Genomic DNA, 21,846 nt, shown 5'->3' on the forward strand with positions numbered 1-21,846 from the left:
CTGATATTCTGTATTTTTCCAAAAATATTATATAATATATACTTCATATGTATTTGTCCTAATCTACTTTTTAAAATGTTTTCGAAAACTTTAGTTGAAAACAATTTATGCAATATTCTGAAATGCCTATTTTTAGAATAGATTTAATATTTAAAATAAAATTCATTTTTAGAATATTGCTACATTATTCAAAAATTCATTTCTCATAACAAAATACTTGAAGGTTTTTAAACCTAGTCAATTAAATTGAGTGTAAATTTTTACAATATTTTGGGGGAATAGTTTTATTTATCTATTTGAGACAGGGTCTGGCTCTGCTGCCCAGGATGGAGTGCAGTGGTGTCATCTTGGCCCACTGCAACCTCTGCCTCCCAGGCTGAAGCCATCCTCCTACCTCAGCCTCTCAAGTAGCTAGGACTACAGGTGTGTACCACCATGCTTGGCTAATTTTTGTATGTTTTGTAGAGATGGGGTTTCACCATGTTGCCCAGGCTGGTCCCAAACTCCTGAGCTCAGGCAATCCACCCACCTCGGCCTCCCAACATGCTGGGACTACAGGCGTAAGCCATGGTGCCAGCCAGAATAATATCATAAATTTAAAATGTACACACTTAGCCTGGTATTTTTATTTGTCAAAATTTTCTTACTAAGCCATTCCTGCAGGTGCATACATGGAGGTTCACTGCAGCATTGTTTATGGGTACCTACCCAAAGGGAATGAAGTCATTATATCAAAAAGATACCTGCATTTGTGTGTTTCCTGCAGCACTACTCACAACAGCAAAGAGACAGAATCAACCTAAGTGTCCATCAGTGGAGGAATGGATGAAGACATTCCCTCTGGGTAGGTACCCAGTTAGTGGGATTGCCGGGTAGTTCTATTTTTAGTTCTTTGAGAAATCTCCATACTGTTTTCCATAAAGGTTGTACTAATTTAAATTCAAATAATGTAACTTTTTTTTTTTTTTGGAGACAGTGTCTCGTTCTGTCACCCAGGCTGGAGTGCAGTGGCCCAATCTCGGCTCACTGCAACCTCCGCCTCCCAGGTTCAAGCTATTCTCCTGCCTCAGCCTCCTGAGTGGCTGAGATTACAGGCATGCACCACCAGGCCCGGCTATTTTTTTGTATTTTTTAGTAGAGACAGGGTTTCACTGTATTAGCCAGTATGGTCTTGATCTTTCCTGTCCTCATGATCCGCCCGCCTCGGCCTCCCAAAGTGCTGTGATTACAGGCATGAGCTACCACGCGTGGCCAAAAGATGGTAATTTTTAAACAGCTGCATGGAATCTGTTTTATAGATGCACATGATTTATTTAGCCACCTCTTGTGCTGGGCATTTGTTTTTTTTCCTCCCCTAACTTTCCCTGCCCCATCTTGCCCCAGTCCTGATTTTCCTTTTATAAACAATGCTGCAATGAACCTCCACATATGCACCTGTAGGAATGCCTCAGTAAGAAAATTTCTTTATCCATGTAATACCACTAAGCCGTAACCAAGAATAAAATCGTGTGTTTTACAGCAACATGGGTGGAACTGGAGGTCACTATCCTAATTGAAATTACTCAGAAGCAGAAAGTCAAATACTGAACGTTCTCACTTATAAATGGTAGCTAAACAATGGGTACACATGGACATATGGAATGGAGTAATACACACTGGAGACTCCAAAATGTGGGAGTCTGAAAGTGGGGTAAGGGTTGAAAAATTATCTATTGGGCACAGTGTTCACTATTCTTGTTATGGGTACACGAAAAACACAGACTTTATTTACCACTATGTAATACTTGCAGGTAAGAAATCTACACTTGCACCCCTAAATATATCAATATAAAAAAATTTTAAGTTCTAACTTTCATCAATTTTAAGAGATCCTAGATTGTAAAATGTATCTTGATATAATAGATGTTAAAAATTGGGAAAAATAACCTGTGGACATTGTTATATGTCATAATTATCAGATGACCCCAATCTCAGGGATGCTGAAGTGCAAAATAAAAAGCAAGGTGTAGCTCAGATTGATGATATAGACTTCAGTTATAAATACTCTGTTGGATATAAATATATTAATATACAGCAATAACTAATATAAATATATAATGATAATTAATGTATAGGAAAATGCTAGGATGATAAAAACCCAACTGTCAAAATGAGTGTCTTTAAGGAGCAGAGTTCAACTGTGATGGAGTAGGTGGAGGGGAATATAACCTCTTTGACTATTTTAATACTTTAGGAGGAATACATGTGATTTTTGGAAAAAAATTAGACAATATAAAACCACTGCATAAATAAAAAAGATTTGAGGTAGTATAGCATTGTGAGAAAATGACTCAAAAGCCTCACTGAACTCACATTAACTTAGTGATTTCACTTTTATCTCCCCGTGGCATCTGCTTCTAGGGCCCGAAACAACCCGTAAAGCTAGTAATTACCCCCTGCTCTACCTACATCCTCCCAGCCCTTGCAACAACCCAACAGGACAGATGTAGACGCCTCCATTTTACAAATGAGCTGTACAGGGTGAAGTTATTTTCCCCTTGTCATGCAGCTGCTATGGCAGTGCTGGATTCCAGACTCAGTGCCAACTGGCCCCAGACCTGCCCTCTTTCCAATTCTGGGCTGCTATCATTGCCATCTAGTGCTTCGTGTATTTGCTCTTTATCCTTGGCTATTCATTTTCTTCTTACGGGAATTCCCAATTATTTTCTCTTTCATGCTACATTGGTTTTAAGTTATTTCTAAGCTGCAAAGCTAATTTTCTAAAGAGCTTGAAAGAAATATTCTAATTGAATTAACTAAAAATTAATGCATTTCCTCTTTTCAAGCAATTTTTCCCCTCTCGACCGTTCTGAGAATATATTCATAATAAACTCCTTTGCTTTCTACTTGCACATGATCTTTCTAGCTTTAACAAGTCAACTTTACAAAAGGATATACTGGACACTTTCAAGTGCTTTCCTTTAATGAGAAGGTGCTATGATGGTAAAAAGGGAAACCAGCAATCAGTGCACAACTCAACGGTCACCAAACAGCCTAGCAAGGAAGCACAAAGCCAGCACCTTCCAGGCCTCCTCCAAACTGGGAGAGGGGATGAAACTGGGAGCTTAGCCTGCCTCATCTTTTCCATTTTACCAAAGGTTTAAACCCAGATAAATCTAGAACTTGAAAGGAAAGGAGATTTGTTGAAATACTTCTTCGATTACTTTCTGTACTTTTCCCTTTTTGTTCTAACCTGTTTCTTATATCTCCATATATAGAGGTTGACATGAAAATTTGGACTTTGACCTACAATGAATTTCCACCGTCTCTAATATATGTTTTGGTCTAAGTAGAAACTGTTAGGAATGTGAAGAATTGTAGTAAAAAATGAACTGCCAGGAAATATAAATTCTAAGCCTATGCCACTGATTACTAAGTTATGTTTTTTTGGGTCATTTATCATTCATTGGGGTAATGGAATGAGGGTTTCAAAAATTAATGACAGGGTCGGGAGTGGAGGTAAACCAGGAGCCAAATGTTTATGCAGTCCTGCCCTACACACACACACACACACGTGATGAAAGTAAGATATCAAGAGTGAAGGCAAAGATATAGAAGAGAAATGTCAGGCTGCAAAAGAGGTGAGATGAACTTGTCCCCAAAGGCCTCCTGCAGAAGGAATTGGATATGGGCTCACCTGAATCCTTCATGGGGCAGAGGGCACACTGCATGCCCCAGGCCTCTCCATACAGACAGCAGCACTCAGTGTACGTTGTCTGCTTGCCCACAAGAGGCCGGCTACACACGTACTCATCACTCAGATGTTCCCAGCACAAATCTTGGTAGACATCAGTTTCTTCTATTTGTTCTGAAAGGGAAGACATAGTTCCATGAAAATCGCACAGTTATTCCTATTTATAAACACTGTGTTGGAAGCCAGCAAGTCTCAAAGTTTCCATTTCTATTTCTAAGAGTGACTTCCAAGTAAAAGTGTGAATCCAGTCTGGTCTTTCAATGGATCAATTCTCTGTCATCTCCAACTGGGTGTCATTCCATCAGCTGAAATTCCACCTGCCCATTCGGTCCTGACACAATAGTTCTCTCTATAGCTTCCTACTTTTATATAAAATGCCCCCTATCTTGCCTGTCCTTCATAAGCCATCAGGCTTCTCACTCTCCTAATCTTCACTTTTTCATTTACTCCTGTCAAACCCTACCATTTCTTTCCATGTAACAGTTATTGGATTCATGCCTTGTTATCCATTTAATCTGCCGAAGCCCGGGACTAGTGACCCTTCATCCTAGCGTCTTTAATTCCTACCTTTCAATTGACTTCATCCAAAGCAGTCTCCTGAGGCGAATGACAGATTATGCCAATTATCAGTGGCTTTTTGCCAATTATCAGTAGCATCAGGGAGGACAGGAGTTTGTCAGTGGACTTCAGGGCTCTCCACCACCCTGTTGAACTCCACCCTCTGTTCTGCTGAGCCTTATCCACATCCTCCACTCCACTGAGCACACCTAATTATCTTTCCTTGAATGACATTTCCCTCAGCTGTCTTTGCAGGTTAGGGATGATGAACCTTCAGCCATGGAACAACCCTGCCATCTGCTCAGCCACTCCATAGTCCATACTTAAGGAGTATGTGCAGGCTATTAAATCTCCTACATACTGATGATATGCATCTTATTATTATTTCTGTAAGTATCTCATTTTAGTTATTTCAAAATACCCAAGGAATCCACTTTTCTATTTTCCAATAGTTCACATTTTAGTTAAAAGGAAAATCTTATGATATTTATTTGGACAGAGGTTTGCATCTCCTGGAAACACACCGTTTGACTCAGCCGGTCGTATACATCTTTTTTCTGACGCATCCAGGACCATGGGGTGAGTACAGAAGCAGCTGTAAGAGCCCTCTGTATTAACACACTGGCCATCAATACAACTGCTGGGGTCTTGACATTCATCCATATCTTAAGAGAAAAAAAAAAGTATTACTAAAGAAAATCAGCCATCAGTTGTACCTCATACACTTACCAAACTTTACACATTCCTATATTTAGTCCAGATTCCAGAGGCTGCCACATTTAATTAACCATACATTATCATCCAAAAGAGAGTGGCTCTGTCTATAAAAATGTAAGCTGCTCTGACTGAAAAAACAACATTGCTGCTGCTGCTGCTGACATTAAATAAGGAAAGAAAACATCCATGAACAGGATATGCTTAGAAATTTAAGATAAAATGGCTCTTTATGATAACTTTTAAAATTATTTCCTTTTGCTATGTTTTTCTGCCTAGTGTATATGGTTTTCTGCTTAAGCATTAAAGTCTGGGTCAGTATTTAAAATGGCTCTCACTTGCACGGTATGAGTGATGAAACAGGAGGTTCCACAGACCAAAAGAACACTTCAGTTATACCAGTGGCCTGAATCATAATTCCACAGTGAATATTAACTCTTTGTTTGAAATACATTCAAACGGTAGTATGGAGGTGTTTTTTTTTTATTTTCTTAAATTGTGCTTAAGAAAAAGATCCCTAAAACATTTACACATCTTTTCAACATATGACTTAGATTCAAGGAAATTGTTTTTACTACATAGTATAGTTATGTTTTCCATCTGTATATTTTCACAGTACACATACTATATCCCCTTAAAGCTTACCAAAGCACTGCAGTTTCACAGGATCATAGTACGTCCCTTGCTTACAGTAGCATTCATACCCAGGCCGAGTGTTCAAACAGAAACCATTTTTGCAGATTTCTTGTCCAAAAAGTAGGCATTCATCTGCATCTATGGGGAAAAAAATTGAGAAATACAGAAAGGAGTTAGGTTTGATCTTTCAATTAAAAAGAGTCTAACCAGATTTTGGGCTTTAAGTTAGATATTATAATATTTACATTCCAAAGAATCCTACAGAAACAGCAATATAACCTTCTTAAAATAAGGCCTAATTGGCAGGCATAAAAACATAAACACATGTAGTTTGTCTGTGATATTTGAGAAGTAATGGCCAAAACATTATTGGAGAAGTGTATTTGTAAATACGGTTTCTGAGATGTTACCTCATATTTGATGAAATGGTCTATGGTTCCATAGTGGCATCAACAAAAGGATATATACCTTTTAAGAAATGTGTTCTGTAATGTATATTCTGGACCATTCACTTGTTGAGATGTAGAAAGTTTCCAATAAAGTTTGATGGAACTTGAATGCAAGTCTTTCTTGATGATAAAAGCAAGCACAAGTTGCTGAGGGGGTTAGCAGACCCATTCCCTCATAGAACTAATAGCTTTTGCTATCTCAGTTTACTCAATGATAAATTGGAGACAATAGGAACACCTACCTAATAGGAGTGGAAGGATGAAATGAGATAATCCATGGATAGGACTCAGTATATACTCTGGCATAAGCAGATACTCAAAAGTGTTATCTATTACTTTTACTGCTATTATCAGCATTAGTTCTAGCATTTTAGAGCTAATGTCATCTAGTCCTCATTTTACAACCTGAAGACTCCATAGATGACTTGCTTAAAGCTACACAGATGGAAAATGGCAAAGCCAAGCCTAGAACATATGGCTGGTTGGATCTGAATCCAATCTTCTTCCAACCATTTACAGCACTGCTAAAATAGGAAGAGGAGGAATTTATTTTCATATAAAAGAGAAGATGAATTTATGGTGAAATCAGAGTTCTGTACCTTAATATGAAGTGAGATTTAACTACATCCCTGCAAAAACATAGTAATGTGTATTTGTGAATTTGGAAACCATTCAACACATATTATAAACCAAATCTTCTCGTTATTTAATTGGACCAAATCATAGATGTATTTAAAAAAACACAAACGGAATTTCTTATCCAGCTACTGAATTATACCATATTATTCAAACACTAGTTTTCCAAAAATGGATAATAAAAATGATTTTACAGTCTGTTTCCCAGCTACTTAGCAGTCCTCAGTATTAAACTATAAAGGAAAAAAAAATCACTTTGTATATAAAAGGTAATATCTCTATCATGAAAATGTCAAAAGTGAGTGGTTAATGAGGAAATACTCATACATGTGGATATTCACCAAAATTGAAAGGCTGCACATTTATTTTAGAATTATATAACAGTAGCATCAAATATATAAAACATGTCTACTTTGGTTATCTTCTCTTCCATTTCTCATTATGAACTTGTGGACACTGGTAAAAGGCCCCGCAACAGTAGGATAAAGTCTAAAAATACAAGAATCGTAGCTTTGTTGATGACCATAAAGACAAATAGTGGTCAAATTTATATGATCATAATTGATATGATTTCTATTAAGCATCTAGAATAAAATAATATATTTAGTAAGTATCTACTAGGTACATAATTTGTTAAGTACTTTCAGATATATATCTTATTTAATCATTATAACCTTTGAGAAATTATTCCTATCTCAGGGGTGAAGAGACAGAAACTCAGAAGTTCACCTCCCAATGTCTACCCTCCCAGCATCATACAGTTTGTGTTCTGACTGCAAGTCCATAGGGACTTTCTTTTAATGGTAGAATTAAGGACTTTGTTATCAGTTTTCATGACTAAAAAAAACTCTAATTCTGTGAAACACAAGCCATGCTTTCACTTGAATATCTGACATGTATACAATGTGCTGAAAATTTGTTTCCACTTGATTCTGACCTTTATAGTTCTCACCACCAGCTTCGGAAGAGGATTCTCCAGCAGGCACAAAACCTTTCCCTTTGGGACACATTTCAGTGAACTCAGCTGATTTTAGAAGAGACAAAACCAAGAAAAGAAATAAGTTGAAAAAAAAAAAGAATCAACATCTTCCATGAACGCATGTTTCAAATTCAGTTTTGCTTTCTCAGACTCAGTAACTTGAAGGCAATTCCAGCAAATAAATTTAGTACAATCTCAAAAAATTATGGATTAAGTGCAAAGAAATCTAATGACTTCATAGGTTTTCTTACACTTTTTAATTAAAAAAACCTCCAAGTTCACTAATATTTTCTTACTCATGCTTTACTTGATATTATAACTATTATTTTTCTACTACTGTGATGTATAGTATCTTAAAGGTTTACTAAGAATCAATTACACAAAATCTTAGCTTCAGTACACAAACTTTAGTTACGATAATGCTGTATCATTGTTAGCAAAAAAGACTGATTTTAATTTTAAAGTGGAATAAAACTGAATTAACTTTCTGCCAAAATATCACACAGAACCTGTCACAGTACACTCTGAAGAAGACAAGTTCAAGGATTCATATTAAGATGGGATGCGGGTGCTGGCTGTAGCCCTGAATGAAACCCACTATCAGGTAAGTCGCCTTGAGTTGGCTGTGGGAGTGAGTGTTATCATTTCAAGGTCCAGGGACACCACGTGATCAAACACAAGTGTGACTCTACCACTTAGCGGATTCTTACCAGTTCCCAAGACCGGGCAGGGGAAGATTTCGCAGTTATCTCCCCATCCCGCGCCCGATGTACAGCAGCATTCTTGTTTCGTGACATTGGGGGCCAACACATTATCACAGAGACTGGCGTCATTGAGATTATAGTAGCATTCTTTCTTTTCTTCTTTGGGTTGATCTACATCTACATCTACATCTAAATGGAGTAGAGAAAGTAGAGTGACAATAGGACACATCAGAACTACCTAAGACAACACATAGAGAATGCAATGGGTGAAAGAGTGACCGTGTCAATAGCATTTGCTTTATAGAAAATGTTTCCACTTTCAGTGTCAGATTCTTCCACTTTGAGATAAAAATGCACTTGAATCCTGAGTTTTGGTGGAATTCTAACATACCCCAAGAGTGTAAATCTGTCAAAACCATTTCCTTTTACGTGAACCAATTATTTTATTCTTGTAGATTTGGCTGTGAGTTTCCATATCTGCTTTTCTTGCCAAACATAGGGCCATTTGTTACTGAGCTGTAACACCTACTTAAATCAATAAAAATTTTCCCAAATATTTGACCAGGGGTCTGAGCCCACACATAATATTTAACCCTTAGGTAGTTATTGGAATCAACCATGCTCCCAATCTTTTCTGAAGACTGCACAGAAGATAACTAGGAAAATACTGTAGTAACCTGGAGCCTATTAAATAACCTTTCATCACTGAAAAATCTAACTACTTAAATTGTTGCAAATACATGACTTTGAATGAAATAATGAGTGCCAGCTAAGCCTCAGGGTAGAATTTCAAATCTGGGTTCTAGTCCCAGCTCAAGTGTGTCCCAGAGGAAAACATATTCTAACAGATTCAGCTTAACCCTCTGTGTGATAAAACATGAACAAGGCGATACGAAAGAATACAAACGATAAGAACAAAATCCACCCACTTTCAGAGAATAATGAAATTGATTGAATTCAATCAGATACGAAATCTTTGAACAAGTCTGTGCTTTTAAAAAATGATTGCTATTTTGTGACTAGACTTGGAAAGTAGTCACATCTCTTCTCTCCTGTATGCTATAGAGTTCAAATTACTGCCTATGATCCAGTTTGAAAGTATTAACTGTTTCTATTTAATGCCACGTCAAATAAGAAGCTGACTACTGTCATAATAATTACTTAGATTAATTCTAATGAAATATTGTCACTAGAACTCTACTATTTCCAGATTCTTGGACTCAAACTGTAAGGTCAAAAGGAAGACATTTACTGGTGAGGATAAGAGTTTAATGTCCACACATACTTATACTTACCTTTGTTTTGAAGTTAGTAGATAATTATATTAGCAGGGAAATCAAATAAATTATTTTTACAATAGCTTCCTATATGTTTATTTTGGCAGGGCCTAGTTGACAATGGAAATTTTATTAATATATTAAATAGTAAACGTGTTTCTAAAATATAAACTCATAAAATTCTATCAGAAAAGCTGCTGCCCTTTCTTTCCTCTTCTGGCATTAAAAGCAAGCAGAGCAGCAAACAAACCTCTGAAATATACACTCCTCTCAGAACACAAAGTATCAGTGAGAATATAATAAAGATCCCTCATCTAGTTGATTCTGGCCAATTCTCTGATTATTTTGTCTTTGACAGATTTCAGCTTGGACTGCAAATTAGCATTAATAGCTGATGACAAATGCAAACCTAGAACAGGTGTCCAGGAAAAACTCGAATGCTGATTTCTTTTTTTTTTTTTTTTTTTTTTTTAATTATTTTTATTTATTTTTTTCTTTTATTATTATTATTATTATCATCATTATTATACTTTAGGTTTTATGGTACATGTGCGCAATGTGCAGGTAAGTTACATATGTATACATGTGCCATGCTGGTGCGCTGCACCCACCAACTTGTCATCTAGCATTAGGTATATCTCCCAATGCTATCCCTCCCCCCTCCCCCCACCCCACAACAGTCCCCGAAGTGTGATGTTCCCCTTCCTGTGTCCATGTGTTCTCATTGTTCAATTCCCACCTATGAGTGAGAATATGCGGTGTTTGGTTTTTTGTTCTTGCGATAGTTTACTGAGAATGATGATTTCCAATTTCATCCATGTCCCTACAAAGGACGTGAACTCATCATTTTTTATGGCTGCATAGTATTCCATGGTGTATATGTGCCACATTTTCTTAATCCAGTCTATCATTGTTGGACATTTGGGTTGGTTCCAAGTCTTTGCTATTGTGAATAATGCGGCAATAAACATACGTGTGCATGTGTCTTTATAGCAGCATGATTTATAGTCCTTTGGGTATATACCCAGTAATGGGATGGCTGGGTCGAATGGAATTTCTAGTTCTAGATCCCTGAGGAATCGCCACACTGACTTCCACAAGGGTTGAACTAGTTTACAGTCCCACCAACAGTGTAAAAGTGTTCCTATTTCTCCACATCCTCTCCAGCACCTGTTGTTTCCTGACTTTTTAATGATTGCCATTCTAACTGGTGTGAGATGGTATCTCATTGTGGTTTTGATTTGCATTTCTCTGATGGCCAGTGATGGTGAGCATTTTTTCATGTGTTTTTTGGCTGCATAAATGTCTTCTTTTGAGAAGTGTCTGTTCATGTCCTTCGCCCACTTTTTGATGGGGTTGTTTGTTTTTTTCTTGTAAATTTGTTGGAGTTCATTGTAGATTCTGGATATTAGCCCTTTGTCAGATGAGTAGGTTGCGAAAATGTTCTCCCATTTTGTAGGTTGCCTGTTCACTCTGATGGTAGTTTCCTTTGCTGTGCAGAAGCTCTTTAGTTTAATGAGATCCCATTTGTCAATTTTGGCTTTTGTTGCCATTGCTTTTGGTGTTTTAGACATGAAGTCCTTGCCCATGCCTATGTCCTGAATGGTAATGCCTAGGTTTTCTTCTAGGGTTTTTATGGTTTTAGGTCTAACATTTAAGTCTTTAATCCATCTTGAATTGATTTTTGTATAAGGTGTAAGGAAGGGATCCAGTTTCAGCTTTCTACATATGGCTAGCCAGTTTTCCCAGCACCATTTATTAAATAGGGAATCCTTTCCCCATTTCTTGTTTTTGTCAGGTTTGTCAAAGATCAGATACTTGTAGATATGTGGCATTATTTCTGACGGCTCTGTTCTGTTCCATTGATCTATATCTCTGTTTTGGTACCAGTACCATGCTGTTTTGGTTACTGTAGCCTTGTAGTATAGTTTGAAGTCAGGTAGTGTGATGCCTCCAGCTTTGTTCTTTTGGCTTAGGATTGACTTGGCGATGCGGGCTCTTTTTTGGTTCCATATGAACTTTAAAGTAGTTTTTTCCAGTTCTGTGAAGAAAGTCATTGGTAGCTTGATGGGGATGGCATTGAATCTGTAAATTACCTTGGGAAGGATGGCCATTTTCATGATATTGATTCTTCCTACCCATGAGCATGGAATGTTCTTCCATTTGTTTGTATCCTCTTTTATTTCCTTGAGCAGTGGTTTGTAGTTCTCCTTGAAGAGGTCTTTCACATCCCTTGTAAGTTGGATTCCTAGGTATTTTATTCTCTTTGAAGCAATTGTGAATGGGAGTTCACTCATGATTTGGCTCTCTGTTTGTCTGTTATTGATGTATAAGAATGCTTGTGATTTTTGCACATTGATTTTGTATCCTGAGACTTTGCTGAAGTTGCTTATCAGCTTAAGGAGATTTTGGGCTGAGACAATGGGGTTTTCTAGATATACTATCATGTCATCTGCAAACAAGGACAATTTGACTTCCTCTTTTCCTAATTGAATACCCTTGATTTCCTTCTCCTGCCTAATTGCCCTGGCCAGAACTTCCAACACTATGTTGAATAGAAGTGGCGAGAGAGGGCATCCCTGTCTTGTGCCAGTTTTCAAAGGGAATGCTTCCAGTTTTTGCCCATTCAGTACGATATTGGCTGTGGGTTTGTCATAAATAGCTCTTATTATTTTGAGATACGTCCCATCAATTCCTAATTTATTGAGAGTTTTTAGCATGAAGGGTTGTTGAATTTTGTCAAAGGCCTTTTCTGCATCTATTGAGATAATCATGTGGTTTTTGTCTTTGGTTCTGTTTATATGCTGGATTACATTTATTGATTTGCGTATATTGAACCAGCCTTGCATCCCAGGGATGAAGCCCACTTGATCATGGTGGATAAGCTTTTTGATGTGCTGCTGGATTCTGTTTGCCAGTATCTTATTGAGGATTTTTGCATCAATGTTCATCAAGGATATTGGTCTAAAATTCTCTTTTTTTGTTGTGTCTCTGCCAGGCTTTGGTATCAGGATGATGCTGGCCTCATAAAATGAGTTAGGGAGGATTCCCTCTTTTTCTATTGATTGGAATAGTTTCAGAAGGAATGGTACCAGCTCCTCCTTGTACCTCTGGTAGAATTCGGCTGTGAACCCATCTGGTCCTGGACTTTTTTTGGTTGGTAAGCTATTGATTATTGCCACAATTTCAGCTCCTGTTATTGGTCTATTCAGAGATTCAACTTCTTCCTGGTTTAGTCTTGGGAGGGTGTATGTGTTGAGGAATTTATCCATTTCCTCTAGATTTTCTAGTTTATTTGCATAGAGGTGTTTGTAATATTCTCTGATGGTAGTTTGTATTTCTGTGGGATCGGTGGTGATATCCCCTTTATCATTTTTTATTGCATCTATTTGATTCTTCTCTCTTTTTTTCTTTATTAATCTTGCTAGCGGTCTATCAATTTTGTTGATCCTTTCAAAAAACCAGCTCCTGGATTCATTGATTTTTTGAAGGGTTTTTTGTGTCTCTATTTCCTTCAGTTCTGCTCTGATTTTAGTTATTTCTTGCCTTCTGCTAGCTTTTGAATGTGTTTGCTCTTCCTTTTCTAGTTCTTTTAATTGTGATGTTAGGGTGTCAATTTTGGATCTTTCCTGCTTTCTCTTGTGGGCATTTAGTGCTATAAATTTCCCTCTACACACTGCTTTGAATGCGTCCCAGAGATTCTGGTATGTTGTGTCTTGGTTCTCGTTGGTTTCAAAGAACATCTTTATTTCTGCCTTCATTTCGTTATGTACCCAGTAGTCATTCAGGAGCAGGTTGTTCAGTTTCCACGTAGTTGAGTGGTTTTGAGTGAGATTCTTAATCCTGAGTTCTAGCTTGATTGCACTGTGATCTGAGAGACAGTTTGTTACAATTTCTGTTCTTTTACATTTATTGAGGAGAGCTTTACTTCCAAGTATATGGTCAATTTTGGAATAGGTGTGGTGTGGTGCTGAAAAAAATGTATATTCTGTTGATTTGGGGTGGAGAGTTCTGTAGATGTCTATTAGGTCCGCTTGGTGCAGAGCTGAGTTCAATTCCTGGGTATCCTTGTTGACTTTCTGTCTCGTTGATCTGTCTAATGTTGACAGTGGTGTGTTAAAGTCTCCCATTATTAATGTGTGGGAGTCTAAGTCTCTTTGTAGGTCACTCAGGACTTGCTTTATGAATCTGGGTGCTCCTGTATTGGGTGCATATATATTTAGGATAGTTAGCTCTTCTTGTTGAATTAATCCCTTTACCATTATGTAATGGCCTTCTTTGTCTCTTTTGATCTTTGTTGGTTTAAAGTCTGTTTTATCAGAGACTAGGATTGCAACCCCTGCCTTTTTTTGTTTTCCATTTGCTTGGTAGATCTTCCTCCATCCTTTTATTTTGAGCCTATGTGTGTCTCTGCACGTGAGATGGGTTTCCTGAATACAGCACACTGATGGGTCTTGAGTCTTTATCCAATTTGCCAGTCTGTGTCTTTTAATTGGAGCATTTAGTCCATTTACATTTAAAGTTAATATTGTTATGTGTGAATCTGATCCTGCCATTATGATGTTAGCTGGATATTTTTCTCATTAGTCGAATGCTGATTTCTATGCAGCAGTTTACGAAGTGGTTTTAAATCATTTCCTTGTGTGTGAAATTGGGTAAAACCTGCCACTTCCCTCATCTGGTCTAGCTCGCTTCAAGTGTGCAGAGGACTGAAATTCACTTTGCGTACTCTTAACAGAAGGGATCTTCGTTAGAAGGGCCTCCAAGCTCCTAGACGTGGAATTACTTAGGAAAACTAAGAGTATGTATTTTAAATTGTTATTAAATCAATTATGAACCCTAGAGAAAATTTTATAATCTCTCCCTCAACATGGTGAATAAATTGTCAGCCTGTTACTACTACCAGTTCTGCTCAATTATTGTATTCAGCTGGTCCAGAAATGTAGCTAGCTGTTAATAAATAATAGTGAGAAACACAAATCAAAAACGCAACAGGGTTTTGGTAATCGGGTTTATTCTACGGTTTGTGCTCAAAGAAGGCTCAAATTTTTTTCCCTCATGTACAAAGTTGTAAGTATGTCATAGTGTTTATTATAAAATGGAATACTTTGTAATAAAGCCTCAATGAAGATTATACTCACAGGTAATTAGAAACTATAGGCTTCTCTTGAGTCAAAGCACGTCAAAATTTATAAATACATATACATTTAAAATTTGAAATATATTTAAATATAATTTTATGTATTTTAAACACACACACACACATATATATAGACAAATACATATATGGTAAACATTGTTTTGTTTACTGAAATGTTTGTTACACTCACAGCATACAAACTAAGAAATAAAACAATCTTTGCCTTTTTGGGGAAAGAAACAGATTATTTCCCATAAGGGAAATAATGAATAATATAATTATTTTTTACACTGGTTGTTATAAGTTTTGGTCTTATTTTCTAAGACGTTTGAAAGTTCAATGTTTATACAGCTGAAGCTGAGGGCTAGTCAGGCCCTCATCTGTGTTTGGAAAGAAATGCAAATTCTTTTTTAAAAACTAGTCCACAAAGGTCATCCTGGGAAAAGCTACGATTTCCCTATCTTCCTAGTCTTTAAGTAATTAACTTCCTAGAGCATTTTTCCATTGGGATAAAACTCTGTTCAGTAAATATGTGATAATGTAATTTCTTAAAGAAACTCTTATATGAGTTTAGTTCATTGCTGCCAGGGGTGGAGGGTTTCTATATTGGAAACTAATTTTAAAAGATCAAATCAATAGCTATAGAAAGTGGCAAGCATTAAAAAATGAATATTCTTTTTCTTAAAGACATTTTGAATAAGATTAGCTGTACTACATATCTCATGCCACAGACTTCTAAAAAATATATTACTCCTCCTTCAGTATTTTCAGATTTAAGTTTTCAATTTGCATTAAGAGGCTGGCTTTGCATTTGCGTCAAAAGATCAAGTTTTTCATATTTTATTCTAGAGGTGTGGCCGGTAACAACAAGAAAGTGTAGTTTTGGACATTTTCTATGTTTTTTTCTGTAGGAACTTTTACAGAGGCCTTTTCATGTGATCCAGAGGGTAACTATATGAGATAGAAAGTGCTGGTAAATACAGCATCCTCACTTCCCAGAAGAGAAAACTAATGTCGGTTCCAAGTGGCCTATGTCTACTGCTTTCCCCAAAACCCTTCTTTGGAACTCAGGTTCTTATCTCACATAGCATGGGTTTGTTCTGCTTTGCTCTTTATTCTCTGTGTTTTTTTTCATCTTTGAGATAAATGGGAAGAGGGCCACAGATAATCTCTGCTGCTGGGGGTTCAGCAACAAGGCCACAAATAGTGCAGTCATGTCCCCTGGCTCTGAATAGGAAAAAGTAGGTTTGAGCTGAAGGCACCACCTATACCGAGCCCTTTCTGGGAGCTCCTTCTCTCTTGGTTCATCAGCCTAAAGAGGGTGTGGGCCATTTGCTTGTAGGGCCATTTCCATCTTTAGTGTTTCCCCATATATGTCTCATCTTAGGAATTACTGTTGGGGTGAGAAAATCTACAACATGTAGTTGGTCAAAGTGGACATGAGCTTTTTAAATGGGCTCTCCCTTTCCATTTACAATGTGTACTGAAGGTTTTTATGAGATAATCCTCTCTGTATCTTTTTGGAACAGTCAGAATTATTACAATGATCCAAGAGTACCACTGCTAATACACATAAGTAAATAGTTACCCCCAAAGAAACAGCTGCCTATAGTCTTGAAAAGAGATCAATGGATAAAACTCTATGTGTGTGATGATGTTCAGTAAATTACTTTCAACAGAATTACCCAGGACGCTTTATTTCCTTTTTTATTTTAAAAATGCTACAGGCATTAATGTTTTTAATGAGAAAGAATTCTGTAATATTTCAAGGAGATGTCAAGGAAAACTTAGACATTCATATGCTTTGTTTCGAGTTTTCTCACACAAGAACTTGGAAAATGAGAAATGTGGTTTTTTTTGTTTGTTTTTTTGTTTTTGAGACAGACTCACTCTGCTGCCCAGGCTGGAGTGCAGTGGTGCAATCTTGGCTCAATGCAAGCTCTGCCTCTTGGGTTCACGCCATTCTCCTGCCTCAGCCTCCCGAGTAGCTGGGACTACAGGCGCCTGCCACCATGCCCGGCTAACTTTTTGTATTTTTAATAGAGACGGGGTTTCACGGTGTTAGCCAGGATGGTCTTGATCTCCTGACCTCGTGATCCGCCCACCTTGGCCTCCCAAAGTGCTGGGATTACAGGCGTGAGTCACCTCGCCTGGCAGACATTTCTGATCTTAAAGCTTGAAACTTAACATTTGTTTTATCTGAGTTCCTTTCTCAGGAAATGACCTTCAGGCCTCTCAAAAAAAGTATCAAAGAACTGAAACTCACCAGATCACCACATCCTGACAATGAGAAGCTGACCCCTGATTCATCATGATTGCTTCCCTGTCCCTCCCTTGCTCCTGTTTTCTTACACATTGTTACATTTCTTCCCTGTTACATAAACCCCTAGTTTTAGTCCATCAGGGAGATGGATTTGAGACTGAGCTCCCATCTCCTTGGCTGTAGCACCCAATTAAAACCTTCTTCTGTGGCAATACTTGTGGTCTCAGTGATTGGTTTTCTGTGCAGTTAGCCGCAGAACCTAGACCAAACCCCTGGTTTTCGGTAACAGAAAGTGGATAACTTCAGATGGTAAAACATGTCAAAGCAGTCAAAGTAAAGTTTAGAAAAAAAAGCACAAGAGTAAAAACACTTTAAAAGAGGATCTCTCCACATAGTTCTTGCTCTTAAAGAGGTCTTAAGGAGTGAACGGGAGGCTTCACTCCCAGGACACACACACACACACCTAGGCCTCAATGCAGAGGGATGGGTAGACAAGGCTATCAGGGAAGGCTGCCTGGTGGAGCTGACATCTAGTGAAGGCGTTACAAGAGAATGGAGAAAATGAGCCTGGGTCAGTGAGAGGGTGAGGAGAAGAGAAAGTCGGGGATACTACTCTAGAGTGGAAAAGCAGGGAGAAGAAAAATGAGCAGAAATGGATGAATGAAGGGGCTCCTGAAAGCCAAATAAAATATACTGGGCCCAGCCCTCTGTATCCATGGGATTCACATCTGTGAATTCAATCAATTGCAGATCAAAAATATTTGAAAAAATAAAAAGCATACGAAAACAAATAATACAAATAAAACGACAGTACAGTGTAACAATTTACATGTCATTTATATAGCATTATGTATTATGAGTCATCTAGAGATGATTCAATGTATACAGGAGGACATGCATACGTTTTATGTAAATACTATGCTGTGTTCTATCAGGGACTTGAGCATCCGTGGATTTTGGTATCAGTGGGGACCCTGGGAACCAAGCCCCCTTAAATACCAAGGGACAGCTGTACTGCAGAGAAAGAAAAACGAGAGGAGTACAATGAGATGAGTCAGAATAGGAAGCACATATGGAGATAGGGGAATGAGCAGATGCCACACAACACAAGCTCGTAACACTCCTGACACTAGGGCGTCGTGAGGGCCTGTGAGGATAAATGCATGAGTAAAGCAAATCCGAAGTGACACACAAAGTGTATGGAAATGTTTAAAAGAAAATGTACAAACCACTCCTCTTCAGGTTTAGTTTATAGCAAGTTCTAGGATCCAAAATGCATTTCTAATGCAACAGTGTGCGTATATCTTGTATTATTAAGAAGATAAAATGAGACCAGCCTCGGCAACATAATGAGACCTCGTCCTACAAAAAAATTTTAAAAATGAGCTGTGCATGGTTGCGTGGGCCTGTAATCCTAGCTACTCAGGCGGCTGAGGTGGGAGGCACTTAAGCCCAGCAGGTCAAGGCTGCAGTGAACCATGACCGTACCACTACACTCCAGCCTGGGCAACAGAGCGAGATCCTGTCTCAAAAAATAAAAATAAATGAAGATAACAATGGTGTGTGTGTGTGTGTGTGTGTGTGTGTGTGTGTGTGTGTGTGTGTAGTTTTAGTTTGTCACTTTGATTGATATGTCAGTTCATTAAAACAATGACATCTCTTTATCAGAAACTCAGATATGACTTTAGGTACTATCTATAGCAAGCAGAAAATCTTACAAAAGCAGTTTGGCTTTTATACCAAAAAGATGATACCTTCGCATTGTCATTGCTGGATGTGGGAAGAAACTTGACTAAATATTTTTTTTTAAACAAATGAACATATTTTCCTCAGCCTTACCTACATTTATGGTATAGATCCATTACAAAAACACAATACGACCTCAGGAGTTTTATGGCCTTTTATAATATTTGCATTATAAATACTGTGGTCTTACTTTCTTTAATATTTTTTTCCTACCAAAAGTCTTTTTTTTTTCCAATCAGAAATAATTTTTATAAAAGTCTTTCAATGTTAAATTTATTTAACAGGTTAACTAAACACATTTTAAAAAACAGACTCTGCCAAATATAACAGTTGACTGATTGTTACATGTGGTTTCCTGCCTTTAAAAAAAATGTGTACACGCACGGCCGGGCACGGTGGCTCACGTCTGTAATCTCAGCACTTTGGGAGGCCGAGGTGGGAGGATCACGAGGTCAGGAGATCGAGACCATCCTGGCTAACATGGTGAAACCCCGTCTCTACTAAAAATACAGAAACAAAATTAGCCAGGCATGGTGGTGGGAGCCTGTAGTCCCAGCTACTCGGGAGGCTGAGGCAGGAGAATGGTGTGAACCTGGGAGGCGGAGCTTGCAGTGAGCCAAGATGGTGCCACTGCACTCCAGCCTGGGTGACACAGTGAGACTCCATCTCAAAAAAAAAAGAAAAAAAAAAAAACAAAAAACTGTACCTGCACAAAACCTATAGTGTACCTCTCTAGGAAGGGAACAGGGATGCTGTTTGAGTTCAATTGTCAGAACTACCAAGATGAGTTGTATTCTGTGTTCCTTGGCAGTGGGGAGATGTTCTTTTTTTCTTTTAATTTAACCTCTTCTAATTTAACTCAAGCAATCTGAAGCAGCACTTCCTACACGGAAGTGTAAATAGACATTTCCTCACTTAAGTGTGCCCCTATTAAATCTTTAAAAAAATGAAAAATTATTTTTATTCTGTAGAAGTAGCTAGGAATGGAAGGGATGGGTTATGAAAGGGACATGTGCTTCTAATGTGGAGAGGCAATTTATTCAACAGTTACTGAGTGTCTACCATCCATCAGGCACCATGCTAAGCAGTGAGCTGTTTTGCAGTGGATGCAGAGAATAAGACGCAGAGACTGTTAGCCACAAAAACAAGGCGTGTTGAAAGCAGAGAGGCAGAATCTTGTGATTCCATCTTGGGGATTTGGGGAATGTGTGACAACTCGGTGACAGTCGAGCAGACTTTTTTTAAAAAGGCTTGAGAGATATTTCAGGAAAGGCTAACAAGAAGACGGGCACAGTGGCTCACGCCTGTAATCCCAGCACTTTGGAAGGACGAGGCAGGCAGATCACTTGAGGTCAGTAGTTCAAGACCAGGCTGGTCAACATGGCAAAACCCTGTCTCTATTAAAAATACAAAAATTAGGTGGGCATGGTGCACAGACCTGTAATCCTAGCTACTAGGGAGGCGGAGGCACAAGAATCACTTGAACTCAGAAGGTGGAGGTTGTGGTGAGCCAAGATCACGCCACTGCACTCCAGCCTGGGCAATGGAACAAGACTCTATCTCAAAAAAAAAAAAAAGAAAGGCTTACAAGGGGGAGGGCACAGCAGGCAGAAGAGTTAGTAGTGGCAAAGTCATCATCTTGGGAAAGCATAATTATTTGGGGTAACCATGAGCAGCGCATGGGCTTGGATGTAGGTATGGGGAGTATAGGAGAGAAAGCTAAACAAGCCGTTTACATTATAGAGGATAAAGGGTACTGCTGCCCTGCTAATGCATTTGGATTTCATGCTATAAAGCAGTGGTAAGCAGTTGAAAGACTGAACGATTTAAACCTAGATCTATGTTTTGAAAACATTAACTCTGGCAGCAATGTGGATCAGGAATTGATGAGAGAGGCAAGGAGAAAAGGTAGGAGGCTACTGCAATGATCCAGGTAAGTGATGATGAAAGACTGACCCAGGGAAGCAGCATCCGGAACAGGGAGAGATTTGAAGGACACCCTGGAGCTAGAACTGGCAGGATGTTATGATGGACTGCTTGGATGACGAATGGGGAGACAAAAAAAAGTATGACTTCAGAATTTCTAGTATTGATGTCTAGCAATTAATAAATAGACATAGCTGGGTGCAGTAGCTCACGCCTGTAATCGCAGCACTTTGGGAGGCCGAGGCAGGTGGATCACAAGGTCAGGAGTTCGAGACCAGCCTGACCAACATGGTGAAATCCTGTCTCTACTGAAAATACAAAAATTAGCCGGGCGTGGTGGTATGCTCCTGTAATCCCAGCTACCCAGGAGGCTGAGGCAGGAGAATCACTTGAACCCGGGAGGCAGAGGTTGCAGTGAGCCAAGATTGCGCCACTGCACTCCAGCCTGGGTGACAAAGCAAGACTCCATCTCAAAAACAAATAAAAATAAACAAATAAATAAATAAATAGACACAAGGAGAGGAAATGGTGATTAATTTAAGTTTGAATAACTGTCAGCCAGAGAGGCTTACAAGACACCCTGGAAGAAAAAGTCCAATAGGTAGCTGCAAATAGGAGCATGACACTCAGAACAGAAGTGGGGGCAGAAGATATTTACTTAGCAGGCAACATCATATAAGTAATGGTTGACTCCAAAGCAGATGAAATATCCCAGGGGAATAACATAAATAAGAAGACAGCTAAGCATGTAACTGCCTGGGATGTTATTATTTAAGGAATGGACAGGAGAAGAAGAACCCGAGAATGAGACAGGAAAAGACTAGTCCAAGATGCAGGAGGACGCAGGGAACAGTAATGTCGTGAAATCAATCACAGGGCAAAGACGGGGGAAAAGATGAAAAACCACTGTCAAATGTTTCAGAAGACGACTCTGGGATGAGACTAAAGAGTTTAGCATATAGAAGCTCACTGATGGCTCACTTAGATAAAAAGTCAGAGGGCCTGATTTCAGTGCACTGAAGGTCAAATGGAAGACGGTTCTGTTGAGACAGGGGAATACGGATGTCCTTTCAGAGTCCAGAGGT

The 21,846-nt window shown here is 38.5% G+C and overlaps 1 protein-coding gene across 23 annotated transcripts in view; it reads right to left on the reverse strand.

Annotated features, from left to right (window-relative positions):
• LTBP1 (latent transforming growth factor beta binding protein 1) overlaps positions 1–21,846 on the reverse strand; it is a 446,431-nt gene that overhangs the window by 30,116 nt on the left and 394,469 nt on the right. For all 23 annotated transcript variants that reach the window (XM_024242216.2, XM_024242210.2, XM_063713730.1 and 20 more), the window contains 5 exons: positions 8,416–8,598; positions 7,664–7,750; positions 5,651–5,779; positions 4,816–4,956; positions 3,677–3,847 (listed from right to left, as the gene is read on the reverse strand). In XM_024242216.2, coding sequence (XP_024097984.1) covers positions 3,677–3,847; positions 4,816–4,956; positions 5,651–5,779; positions 7,664–7,750; positions 8,416–8,598 — 711 coding nt within the window. The remainder of the gene's footprint in view (positions 1–3,676; positions 3,848–4,815; positions 4,957–5,650; positions 5,780–7,663; positions 7,751–8,415; positions 8,599–21,846) is intronic.

This window comes from Pongo abelii, chromosome 12 (genome assembly GCF_028885655.2).
Source record: "Pongo abelii isolate AG06213 chromosome 12, NHGRI_mPonAbe1-v2.0_pri, whole genome shotgun sequence".
Lineage (NCBI taxonomy): Eukaryota > Metazoa > Chordata > Mammalia > Primates > Hominidae > Pongo > Pongo abelii.